At 36.9% G+C, this 14,536-nt stretch overlaps 1 protein-coding gene across 1 annotated transcript in view; it reads left to right on the top strand.

Moving 5' to 3' along the window:
- LOC150105925 (glycogen [starch] synthase-like) overlaps positions 1 to 14,536 on the top strand; it is a 193,408-nt gene that overhangs the window by 88,962 nt on the left and 89,910 nt on the right. Inside the window, exon 7 of the mRNA XM_090394592.1 lies at positions 11,116 to 11,236. Coding sequence (XP_090250718.1) covers positions 11,116 to 11,236 — 121 coding nt within the window. The remainder of the gene's footprint in view (positions 1 to 11,115; positions 11,237 to 14,536) is intronic.

Below are 14,536 nucleotides of genomic sequence, written 5' to 3'. Positions count from 1 at the left end.
CAGATATGAGAGTCCTGAGAAAGATTAGAGGCGTGAACAGATGGCAATATCATATTAAAAACGAGGATATTAGGAAAGAACTTAATATTGTCAGCATCCAGGAATGTGTTAGCAGAACTAATCTCAGGTGGTATGGTCACTTAACAGAATAGGCGAGGAAAGATTAGCAAAACAAATGTTCTCTGCCAGGTTGGCAGGAAAATGACCCAGAGGAAGACCAAGATATAGGTGGATTGATACGGTACAAAGTGCCTTAGACGATAGAAATATAAGATCTGATAATGTTGGAGTCTTGACAAATAACAGACTGATTTGGAGGAAAATTGTAGATAGAAGTTAGTAATGTAAATTTTTCATGTAGTATTATCATATCCTGTATACCCCTTGTGGGTTTGTGAGGAATTTGATGATGATGATGATCAAAGAAAAGTTTTCTGAACCAGAAGTATGCATTACACAAACCTTTTTAATTAATTAATTAAAATATTACATGAAAGTTATTTACTAATTGCATTTAACTAAATCATACCTTACTGTGACTTTGACAAAGGAAATTCTTTGAACTGGACAAAACTACAGTTTTTCATCTCTCACCAAGTTATTATTATTATTATTATGTGTCACCTCCAAGGACTCATCAAGGGAGGGCACCTACTCTACAGCTCTCCATCATTCAAACCACCAACTACATCAAGCCACATCATCTACACCAATGACATCTACTGCTGACCACCACCACCACTAGTAGTTTCTCATACAATTGCAAACATCCATGTCCATGGCGGGTTTCGAACCCACAGCCTTTTAACTGGAGAGTTAATATTGTTACAATAAATACATCTGTAACATACTACTAGTCTCAACCAAATCCTCTCCTCATGATTGATGGTATGTTAAAGGAAATTCACTATAGAAAGCCGTCAATAAATAACAAACGCTTTCTTTGTTTCTTTTCTTTTAGTGTTACACGGCGATCAGCATTCATTTTCGAAATTATGGATTTTACATAATTTCTTGACTTTACCATATTGAGAGTTGACAATATATGGAGAATGCAATTGCGATTTATTTTTATTTTTATTTATTTATTTATTTTGACATGTTCAGACCTCTTTTAGTGCATGCAACACACACACACACACACACACACACACACACACACACACACACACACACACACACACACACACACACACATACTCATGATTTAGATATATTCTATCTAAATCTTTTTACATTCTAAAAAGTTTCACTATTTCTTTCATGTTTGGAGAAATCCTCAAAAAATTTCTTTAAAAATGACGGTACTTTTCTCTTACAACTAATGTCTCATAGCATTATTGCCATGATAAATGAAATTCACTATAGCAAACCTTCCACAACACTGAACTATATCTTTTTTAAAATTCACGTGATAATACAAGAAAAGAGTGAATAAAATTTAATACAAGGCCTATATTTCAATCTGAAAATTACAGATAATCTTCAGTGAAATTAAGTAATAGTATACAAGGTAGAACTATAACAGTAGACAAATTTAAAACAGTGAGAGCTGCAAGATGTTATACATAAAACAGTGCAAACCAAAAATTGAGGAAACATAGTATTATTAGCTATTACTTAATTGTATTATTAATTATTATAAAAATTTAATTATATATGATTAGAGTAACACCTTCCCATATTTTTGAAAGAGAGAGGCAGCCAATTTTCTGGAACCACAGAATGCTATTTTTGCTTAGTTACTAGTACATTGAATTTCTGGTTTAAATGTTGCTTTTTGTTGTTATAAGAACTGCAGTGCTTTGAAACTTTCGAAACATAATTGAGTAGTAAATATCTCAAAATGCTCTTTAACTGAAAATAAAATTCTTATTTTAACAAAAGGACACACATTTTCTATAGTTCCAAAGGTGATACCTTACTCAGATTTCCTCTTTAATACCAATGCAGTTTATCCTTCCTCTCCAGTGAGGACTCCAATAAAATTCAGCTGGAAGTCTTTTGTGCTTGTGAAATCCAAGCTTCATCATCCTCACATTACCTTAGCAGAAGCTACAGCTTTACAATCCTTAAGCTGCAACAGTCATCTCATTATTACTAAAGCTGGTGAAGGGAGAACAGTAGTTATAGGATCTGCAAACTACAAACAAAGTATCTCTTTTACTGCATGACAAATTGACTCACCAGGAATTGGATTGCAACCTCACCAATAGCCAACTGAGAAAATTACTCTTTGTTAAATGAAGTCATAAGCCTGGATGGAGAATACCATAGACAAACTTATTCTGCTAGAATCTCTTGGTACTATGGTCTATCTAAGATCCATAAGAAATGCATACCTCTTCATCCCATTGTTGATTGTATAGATTCTCCTACTTACCACATAGCCAAATTTTTAATATTTTTATTAAAAGCTCAGTTTGGATATAGAATCACTTTTCACTAATGTATCTCTAGAAGATATGCTACACCTGCTTTTACAAGCCTTTCCACAGGATATATTGAAATTATTTGATTTTGTCATTCACTTGAATTATTTTCTTTGTAAAAACAAGTTTTATGGTCAAGTTGAAGTGCCATGGGAAGTTCACTCTCTCACTGTCTCTCTCCAGTTCTCATCAACTTCTATTTGGAACATTTAGAAGACATCCTTTAATCATCCATACTCCCACAGTATTCATTTTGGGATTATTATATAGACAATATTTTTGTGATCTGGCTCCACAATGAAGAAACATTAGTCACCTTTTTTAGCTAGCATAAATAATCTATGTTCACCAATTAAGTTTACTATGAAAATCTTTCCTAGACATCCTACTTCACTGCGTATCTTCAGGTGAACTTATTGTTAGTGTCCATGTGCCACTAACATCTTTACCCTTCAGTGTTTCATTCCATGGCACAGATTTAAGCTTCTTCCTAAACTTGTCATAACATTGCATCCTCTAGATCAGTGCTTCCCAAACTTCTGGATGTCAGGGCACCCTTTGGAAAAATTTAAATATTTCACGACCCCCTCGAAAAAAAAATCGTAATATAGACATATATTATTATAATATTTATTGTATTTATATTCAATACAAAACATACACAACAAATATTGCAAATCAAATGCAAATATTACATTTGCATTTGATTTGCAAATCAAATGCAAATATTACATTTTTAGCATCTTACATACACATCTGACATGGCACATTATCTCATATTTTTATATAGATAGATATATTGTTATTGTACATTTGCTGTACAAGCACATGAAATGTAACACAATTAGTAATAAAGAAAGAATTATTATTATTATTATTATTATTATTATTATTATTATTATTATTATTATTATTATTGGTATCTCCATGGAGTCAGTAAACTCATCGCTGGAGACCCAAACTAGCAAAACAATATCTGTCATATCTCTTCTTGAATTCATTTACAGACAAAGCGTTTACAACTAAGTCAGGCAATGAATTCCACTCATTCACCACCCTACACCCTACAGGCAAAAAACCTTGTTCTGACATCCTTGTTAACCACACTCTTCTTTAATTTCCAGGGATGACCTCTTGTTCTTCCATCACTATCACACAGCTGAAACATTTCCCCTGCATCAATCCTATAAAAACCTTTCAGTAATTTAAATGTCTCTATCATATCCCCTCTCCTCTGCCTATCAACCAACCTCTGCAATCTAACAATGTAGGGAGCATTTTTTACATCACTCACCAACTTGGTCACTCTTCTCTGAACCCTCTCCACAGCCTCCTCATCACCAAGGAATCCAGGTGACCAGACCTGAGTACAGTAATCCAAGTGTGGAAGTATCAATGCTTTATAAAGGGGAATAATAACCTCTTTATCTCTGGATGTCAGTGTATTCCTCAACAACCAAGTAATCCTATGTGCAATCTTGGACACTTTAGCAATGTGTCCTCTGAACTTCATCTCCCTATCTACCAACACCCCTAAATTCCTAGCCTCATCAATCTCTTGGAGTACAGTTCCATCAATGTAGTACACAGCTGGTAATCTTTTAATCCAAAAATGCATGACGTTACATTTTTTCCACATTGAACTGACATCCATTATCTTTTGCCCATTCTACCAGCTTATTTAAATCATCCTGTGAACTTTCACCATCAGCTTGATTTTTTATTGCGCTACCCAACTTTGCATCATCAGCAAACAACTGAATATCTCCCTGTAAGCCATTTCCTATATTATTTACATACAAAATAAACAACAATGGCCCAAGCACAGACCCCTGAGGCACATTATTATGTGCTTCAGGGCTCTGTACGGAAGAGCCGAGTCCAAGACTCGGCTCTTCCATACACCACCTTCTGGTATCTCTCCCTGAGCCATTCTCCTATTTATATCACCAATTTGGTATCCATTCCCATCTGCTCCAATTTGCGTAACAGTGTTCCATGGGGTATCCTGTCAAAAGCCTTAGCAAAATGCAGAAGTACCACTGTGTAGCCACTTCCTTTGTCCAACTCAGATGTCATTCTGAGTTGGATCCAGATAGATCCAGAAATGAGCTGTTGTGTTTGTATACCAATGCTAGAAGTATAAGAAACAAGGCGGATGAAATGGTTGCACTAATTGTGTCTGTTCACCCAAAGATTGTCGGAATAAGTGAGACATGGTTAGATGAGGATGACAGCCTGACAGGAATAGAGATGGAAGGGTATGATATGTTTCGTGAGGATAGAAGGGGGTAAAAAAGGGAGGGGGGTGCTATTGATGTTAGAGAAAGAGTTATGTCCATACAAGATAGAGATGCAAGAGGGAAATAGTGCCAGTTGTTTTGAGGCAGTATGGTGTGAGATACAGGTGAATAGAATCAAATACTTGGTGGAATGTTGTTATAGACCTGGTAATGTGGATGGTGGTGATAGTGAAATGTATAGTCAAATAAGCCAAGCAAATAAGAAAAGGGTGATCATTATGGGTGATTTTAATTATGGCAATATAGACTGGAATGAAGAGATAGCAACTGGAAGTAAAGAAAATTAGTTTCTTGAGTTTTTGAGGGATAACTACCTGAGACAGTATGTAACAGAGGGCACACGAGGATTAAGGGTCTTGGATTTGGTCATCTCATCAGAGGATGTAATTATAAATGAGGTGTCAAATCATCCACCAATTGGTGAAAGTGACCATCAGGTGATTACCTGGGTGGTTGCCAGCAGTGCAAGGACCCCTGTGAGAAAAGGGTATATGTGGAACTACAAGGGGAGGGGATTATGAAGTGCTCAGAAGACAGCTTGTGGGTGTAGCATGGAATGAGGAGTTAACTGGAAAAGAGATCAATGCAGCTTGGGGGATTTTCAAAAACTATCTAGTAGATGCAATGTTTAAATGTATTCCAAGGGTGAGAAGGTTAAATAAGGTAGGTGTGAGATGGATGAATAAAGAGATTAAGCATGCGATACAGAGAAAAAGGGCATTGTGGAGGCAGCATAAGAGAAGTGGAAGTAACCACTTTCATGAGGTCTACAAAGACTAGGCAAGGAGGGTGACTTGGTTGGTAAGAGTAGCTAAAGAGAGGTATGAACAGCAGTTAGCTAATGAAGCCAAAATGAATCCTAGGGAGTTCTTTCGATATGTAGCCAGCAAAAGAAAGAATGATTATGGAAAGATGACATTGATTGGAGGAAATGCTATAAATACAGCTGTTGCAGAATGTGTGGTGGAGATACTTCATGAGCAGTTCATAAAGATCTTTCAATCTTGTGAATGTGACTTCATGGAAAGATTGAGAGCAGTTGATGATGGGGAGGAGAGACTGACTGTAAGTGAGCAAGAGGTGTTTGGGGAGTTGAGTAAACTAGATGTAAATAAGGCTGTGGGACTTGATAATATATCACCGCATATTCTGAAGGAATGTGCCAGAGAGTTGATATCTGCCTTGACATTTTTTTTAATACAAGTCTTGCACTTGGTCAAGTTCCTAAAGAGTGGAAGGAGGGCAAGATTGTGCCACTTCATAAAGGAGGTGATAGAACTCCAGCATCAGACTATAGACCTATCTCTGTGTCAGGTGTTGTGGTTAAGTTGTTGGAGAAGCTTGTGAGAACTAGAATCCAGAGTTGGGTTGACAACGATGGTATAATCTTTGATGGACAGCATGGATTTGCTAAAGGGAGGTCATGTTTTAGTTATCTATAGTTCGCCCACCGTTTCCAGGTCCCTGCTTCGCGTCTTTCCAGGAATAGTCGATTCATGCTGAAGGGGAGAAAAAAATGAAGGACGTCCGAATTGGTCGCCAACACGCGAAATCACGTGCTTTATAGGTAAAATTTTCCAACTGTTATACAAGCAACATAGTTAACTACAATAATCATAAAAGAGAAGTTAATTTTCCGACCGGTAATAATAAACAACTCATCCCACTATACGGACTGATTACCCTATTATCGGAATGGATTCTTCTTTTTCTGAGATGCGCAGAAGTGTCGAGGGACCTCAAATCGGTGGGCGAACTATACTTACTTATTACAATAAAGTGACTGCTTCCTTGGACAGAGGAGAAAGATACACAGTAAATCCAAGTAATATACTTGGATTTCACAAAAGCTTTTGATAGAGTACATCATGATAAGTTGACAGTCAAACTAGAGCAGATGGGGTTGGATATTAGATTAGTGCATTGGATTGGAGACTGGCTCTTTGATAGGTATCAACAAGTTGTGTATGGGGGTGCGATATCCAGGAAAAGGAAAGTCACTAGTGGAGTGCCTCAAGGGTCTGTTTTAGGGCCATTACTATTTAACTTGTATATTAATGATATTGGTGAAGATTTGGATGGAGATAATCAGTTGTTTGCAGATGATGCAAAATTGGGACGAACTATAAAGAGTAGTGAAGATGTTGTGGCCTTGCAAGAAGACTTGAATAAATTGAGTGATTGGGCAAGCAAATGGGGATGTGAGTTCAATGTTGCAAAATGTAAGGTTTTAAAATTTGGAAAACAAAGATGGGATGCAGAATTTATGCCTGGTGAGAATATATTGTTGGAAGTAGAGGAAATAAGAGATCTGGGGTGATAGTGGATAAGGATCTAAAATTTAGGGGACAATGCCAAAATTGTGAAGACAACACAAAGGCTTCTGGGAATGATGCGGAGGACACTGACGTGTAGAAGTAGGGATATTCTTGTTCCATTGTATAAGGCTTTGATTAGGCCACACATGGGCTATTGTGCCCAGATTTGGTCACCCAGGTTTTCAGAAGGAATGAGAGATGTTGGAAAGGGTCCAAAGGCAACTGACTAAGGTAGTTTCTGACCTCTGGAATGTTGAGTATGAGGAAAGATTGAAAATATGTAATTTGCAGAGTCTGGTGGGGAGAAGGAATAGGGGGAGATATGATAGAGACCTACAAGTTGGTAAGGGGTTGTTATAGGATCAATGGTGGAGAAGTTCTACAGAGAATAGTGGGAGATCAGGGGAGAACCAGGGACTCATCCCTGGAAACTGTATAAAGAGAGTGAGTGTGAGTAGGGGAGTGAGAGGCAGGTTTTTTTCGTGCAGAGTTGTGAATGATTGGAATGCCTTGCCTGAGAGTGTGGTGTCTGCAAGGAGTTTGAGTGTGTTTAAGACATGGTATGATAAGATATGTGTGTGTGATAAAAGGACCTCCCAGATGAGTCTTTGACTCCATGAAGTCTTGGGTAATAATAATAATAATAATTTTCACAATCCACATTCTAAGCACATTGAAAAGTTTTTTTTTTCTTTTTCAGTTATGTAAAACACATCTACCAAAGAAAGTCTAAATTGTTGTGTGTGTGTGTGTTGGTGTGCTGGTCGAAGTCTATATTATGGTTTAATAGAATGAGGACAGTAAAAGGAATGAATTAAAGACAAGTTTATTGATTCCTATTATTGCATTTTTGTTAAATATACATTGTTAAGATACAATATAAAAATTGTAACAGTGCACACAAATAAGAAAAAGAATAAGTGGATGAGATTAGACTGAAAGCTTCAGTCCTAAGAATCCTTTAGTTTTAAGCAGAACTGATATCGTGGTGTTAGTTTTATTATTATTATTATTATTATTATTGTTATTATTATTATTACTACTACTACACAGGTATTTCCATGGAGTCAGAAGAATCATCACAGGAGATCCATTATTCACACAATACCTATTCCCATAAACTCATTCACTGAAGAAGCACTCACAACTCACACCCTCCAAAATTCTTGTCCAAACACCTTTGCTAATCACACCCTTACACAATTTCTCTGGGATCCCTTGTTCTCTTCCTGCCATGTACTGAAAAAAGTTTTCAATATCAATCCTATAAAACCCATTTATTAACTTATATGTTTCTATTATGTCTCCTCTTTTCCATGTATCAGATAGTTTTTGAAGCCCACCTACCTTTAATCTATTCTCAGAGGGAGCATTCCATAAACTGCCACCTTGTCACTCTCCTCTAGATTGTCTCTACCACTTATTCATACCCAACAGAATCCAACTACCCAGATCTGTGGAAAGTAGCACAGATGTGACCTTATTGAATCCTTATATAAGGGATGGAAAGTTTTTAACCAATATAGAGATATATTTAGATGCGTTTTCCAAACTGCCTAAAAAAAATGCTCCCAAAGATGACCTATGATAGGAAACCTCAAGCCTGAACTTAAAAACACCTAGAGTAACTGAAAACAAGAACAAAACATGGAAAGAAGCATTTTGGGAATAACACAGGTAGATAAAAAGAATAATATTTGAATAAAGAAACAAAGGTAACTGACACTGCATTTGTAATAAAAGGCAACAAATGGTGCTGGAGACAAGCTGTGATAAGAATGCCTTAACAGCAGAGAGAAAGAGAGCAACAGAATGGACACTAAGAACTGGTTATAGGAAACCAGGTAGACCAGCAGTAAGATGAGATGATGAGATAACAATATGTTATGGATATTTATAATGGAAAGATGCACAAGATCTGACAGAATGGAAGAAGTATGGAGAAGCATTTGTTCAGCAAACGCTTTGATTATGATGATGATGATAGGGGAACAATAACCTCTCTTTTCTTACTTATTAGTATGTTCTTCAACAACCATGTAATCTGATGTGTTGTTTTAGCTACCTTTGCAATATATATCCTCTAAACTTCAACTCTCTGTCCACAATCACACCCAAGTCCCTACCTCATCACTTTCCTGCAGTTTGGTTCTATCAATTATAGTACACTCCTTGTGATCTCTATCCAGAGTGCATCACCTTACACTTGGCTACATTAAACTGGCCAAGTGTAAGGCTTAAACTTTGATTATGCCCATAATGATTTGCCCATAATGGTCTGTTTAAGTCTTTTTGCAGTATCTTTGCATCACCTCCATTTACCATTGCTCTTTCTATTTAGCATTATCAGTAAAAAACTGAATATTTCTTGTCAAATCATTTCCTGTATCATTGATATTCAAAATAAACAACACAGGACCAAGTACTGAGCCCTGTGGTATACCAGTGTTCACCTATCTTCTCATGGACTCAACTCCTCTGGTAAACAATTCTTTGATATCTGTCCATCAGCTACCCTCTGATTCAAATTATCAGTACATATACAACCCGATTTGCTCCAACTGATACGATACAACAGATATGTGGAATAGTGCCAAATGCCTTTGCAAAGTACAGCAGTATCATTGAGTAGCCATTTTCTGTATCCAACTTCATTGCCTCTTTATTATAAAAAAGTAAGCAAATTTACTAAGGCAAGACCTACCATTCACAAAACCATGTTGACCCTTATAAAGCGCCATATTCCTATCCACCCAGTCCTGATTTCTGTCTTTTTCCAATACCTTAACCACCACTCCTGAGATGTAGAGTGGCCTATAATTTCTATGATCCTACTTTATGCAGAAGAACTAATTTGCCCACTTTCTATTCCATTGGTATCTTTCCAGTACTGAAGCTTAAATTAAACAGCTGAGTCAGAGGATAATTTCCTTGCACATTTTCATAATACATATGCCAATATGCCATCTAATCCCTGGCTTTGTTTCCATTGAGCTGCAGTAATATTCTAAGCACTTTAATTTCTTCAACTTCTGTTCTTCCCTCAGTCAATGTTACATCACATCCAACATTACCATCTAGATGGTGCATGCTTGTAAAATGATCACTGAGTAATTTAACTATCTGGTTTGCTTCTGTTCCTTCCACCATCAGCACTTGTTAAAGTCATCCTTTCATAGTTATTCCTCCTTTTACTTACTACATTTCCACCTCAGCTCATCTCTATACCGTGGCAACAGACTCAACTTTAACTTTTTCACTCTTTTTCACATGCAAGAGCAACACTTTAATAATTTTCTCTTGTAAAGCTATAACATTTGCTCCACTCCTCATAGTTCTTCCCAACTTGCATAATCTGCAAACAATTTCATATCCCTTTTCATCAGGCATTTTCTGATATTTTTAACATACAAGTTCATCAGCAACAACCCTGAAACAAACCCTTGAAGCACACCACCAGTGACTTTCTTCTAGGATATTGTAACCCCTTCCCAGGTCTTCAGTTCAATGCAATAATCTATTATTTGCTGTCATCCATTTTAATTTATTTTCATCATGATCTTCTTTTAGCAAAACCATTCTCTCTATCAAAGAGAATGCTACTGTTGTCAATCCAATTCTACATCTTCTTGCTCACTACTCTCTCTAACACTATAACCACAACTCCAGACACAGATTAACCTATAATTTGAAACTTAAGTCTTGTCACCCTTCCTTATGAAATGGAACAACTTTGCCCTTCTTCCACACCTTTGGAATATGGCCAAATGTAAGACTCATATTAAACAAGTACTTGAAGGTAGATGTCAACTCTCTTGCACATTCCCTCAAAACATACAGTGGCATGTTATCAAGACCCTCAGCCTTCTCAATATCAGGTTTACTCAATTTCCCATATACCGCCTGCTCACTCGCAGCTAGTTTTTTTTTCTCCCTTCCCAATGCACTCAAGCTCTGCATGATGTCAGATTAATGAAAATAAATTATCTTTATGAACTGCTTATTTAATATTTTAACTATATTCTCTGCAGTGGTTATTCTTCTACCATTTTTTTCTTATAGGCATTATGACTTCAGCTTAGACAAGACTCTTTACCTATTCATTGCAGGTCGTTATGAATTTTCTAATAAAGGTGCAGATATATTTATTGAATCATTAGCTAGACTAAATCATTATATGCAGGTAATTTTTCTTTTCTTTGAAGTTCAGTTTGTTTATATATATATATAACAAACCATTATAAAATTACTTGGTAACCCTAATATACAGTATCCCCAAGTTAAAAAATTAATTACATCTATATCTCCTCCAGAGATTCTTATTAAAAATAAAAACACCTTGTAGCAACTTCTATAGGTAAAGTTGATAAGGCTCTGTATTACTAAACCTTGGTATTTAGGGTCTAGCTACTCACTGAGGAGACCTCAAAAAAGGTTGAAACCGGTCTGGGTAGTGATCCCACCTATAATGTTTTGCAATATACATCTTTTAGTGAGATGTGCTTTACATTATGGGAAAATACTAAGAATAGTGATCAGAGCTTTACCCACCTTTACAATGAGTTGCCCTGGTGTTGTACCATCTTTAGACTTGAACCATGTTTCAGGCGCAAACTTAATTGTTTGCATACTTGGGATTAGGAGTTAAATAACCAAGCTTATAAAATTACTTGGTAACCCTAATATACATATATATATATATATATATATGCTTGGAAAGAAGTCAACAGGCACCATAGTGTGAGGAACAAACAGCAATGGCACCCATCTTAATAAGGTGGGTGCCATGTCCTCCTTTCACTGCAATGACTGTAGCAGTCCTGCAGAGTATACTTTTCCCAAGTGTATGATAGTGATCAATAGGAATTTTGGAACATTCTTTCTAAGCACCTAATGAGGTGCTTGGCTGATGTGTGAAGGAAGTCCCCCCACAGATGTTCAATAGGATTGAGATTAGGTGGACATGAACATCATGTGTGGTGATGCTCATATTCACAAACCATGCAGTTACAGTAGCAGTCTTATGATGCTGTGCATTGTCTAGCTGAAAGAAACATTATCATTTCCATAGAAACATCACAAAGTAGGAAGCATTGCATTATCCAGAATGTTCAGATACCTCTCGGAGTTCAATTCATGGTGCTCTGAAGCACTCAAACAGCACTCTGAATCCAAACCAGGAAAAACATAACCATACCATCACACCACCACTACCTCCAAATTTCATAGTTGGGGTTATGCAGTCTGGTAAGAGACATTTAATGGGCATCTGCACAGTAAAGGATGTAGCGTGATTCGTCACTCAATAACACAATTTCCAAGCTTCCATGTTCCACTATATTCGTTCTTTTGCAGTGCTGATATAGATGTTGGTTCAGGTAATGTGGGATTTGCATATTGTAGTCCTACCATGGAAGCCGATGTTATGAGTTCCAGTTCTGAATGATTTTGTGCAGATTTGTGTTCCAGTCAATGTCCAAAATTTGTCATTCAATGTGTTGACTGACAAATGGTTGTTTTTACATATTATCCTTCATAGTACCCTCTGGACACATTCAGCGAGTGTGGGGGATCATCCACTGTGGGTAGTTTACTCCCTGCTCTTCCATCTCATCTTAGTATCACTGATTGTTGACCTGGGATGGCCCAATTTGTCAACAGTTTGCCAAACATAGATAGGCTTGCAACATGGCACCTATCACAATGCCTCTTTCAAACTTAATCAGTTCCCATTTTGCAGCCATTTCACCCAGACACAGTTGCCCTGACTTGGGAGCATCATATTCTTTTAATTTATACCAGCTACAAACACATGACTCGTTACATAGTATGACGCACCTTGGCCACATAGGGGGGGGGAGATGTCTGTTGACTTCTTTCCAAGCAATACATTTGACTATTTATTTCTGAAAATTGATCATAATACAGTTTAATTACCCTAACAGTGAGGTAATCTTCCTTGGGGATTTCACAATTCAGACCAGCTTCCCTTCTCCACATTTATAGACCAAGCTGGAAGAGAAGTCATACTTGCTATTAATAATGATTTAGCACAAATTGTTTACTAACCCACCATTATTTCATAATTAATTCCCTGAATGCACATGTAAAAAACCTACATTCAGAACTATACATTAATGGCTATTGTCACCTTCAAAATAGTCCCCCTTGTGCATTTTACACTGGTTTAGATGGTGTTCCCATTTTCGGAAACAGGCCTGGAACTCATTTTCCAGAATATTCTTGAGTTTCTTTATCACATTATGCTGGATATTAGTGATGTCAGAAAATCTTCATCCTTTTTAGCACAATCTTTAATTTTGGAAACAGCCAGAAATCACAGGGTGCTAAGTCAGGTGAATAAACAGGATGACCTAATTCAGTAATCGATTTTTTGGCCAGAAACTCTCTCATGATGAGTGCACTATGGCTTGCTGCATTGTTGTGATGGATGATCCACTTGTCAGGCCACAATTCAGGTCATTTTCTCTGAACAGAATCTTGTAATCTTTTCAGCACCTCTAAATGGCATTGTTGATTGACCATTTGTCTCTGTTCAATGAATTCATAGTGGACTATCCCCCTTGTGATCAAAGAAACACACCAGCATGGTCTGAACTGCAAACATGACATACATACTTTTTTTGGATGTGGCGAACTCGGGGTTTTCCACTGCATGCTTTGGTGTTTTGTTTCGGGATCGTACTGGAAATACCAGGTTTCATCACCAATAATTACTCTCAGAAACATGTGCTTATTTGCAGAAAGATCAGTCATAACTTGAAGCCACCACTGCTTCTGTTTATCTGTCAAGATCTGAGGTACAAACTTTGCAAAAATCTTTCCTATACTGAATTCTTCAGTTAAAATTATCCTGTTTCTTGATTCATTTGCAATTCATCAGCCATTAATTTGCACACTTAATCGTCTGTCAGACCGTACCAAATCTCACACTCTGTTCACATTTGCATTTGTCATTTTTGTTTTGGGCTGCCCATTTCTGGGGTCGTCGTTCACATCTTCTCGCTCAACTTTGAATCTCTCATGCCTCTCAAAGACACTTGACTTTTTCAGAACATCTACACCATATGCCACTTTCAACAGCTCCAAACCTTTCAATAGCAGCTTTTGCCGATTTTCATATAAAATTTGATGTTAACACACTGCTCAAAATTTTGATTACACATTTTTAAGCCAAAGTTTACATGCAGATTGCTATTCTTTTTGCAAGCCAACTAGCAAATGGCTTTATCAGCTTGAGGTTTACGCATGCATTAGTTAAAACATGTACAAAGATGATTACTCATGTGACTCCAACCAGATCAGCACACGGGCAACGCAACATGGCTGTTCTGGGAATTAAATTGTTACATTTCGTAATCCTGATTATTCTCCCATCAGCATTCCCTCAAAAAAAAAAAACATTGCCATTAGTTCTCCACTTGGCAACTCTGATCTGACCATCATAACCTTCTTCGTGTTT

This window comes from Typopeltis vanoorti, chromosome 6 (assembly GCF_054136105.1).
Source record: "Typopeltis vanoorti isolate ZY-2024b chromosome 6, IOZ_Tvanoo_1.0, whole genome shotgun sequence".
Classification (NCBI taxonomy): Eukaryota; Metazoa; Arthropoda; class Arachnida; order Uropygi; family Thelyphonidae; genus Typopeltis; species Typopeltis vanoorti.
The sequence above is the reverse complement of the archived record's forward strand: the minus strand, read 5'-3'. Positions and strand labels throughout refer to the sequence as shown.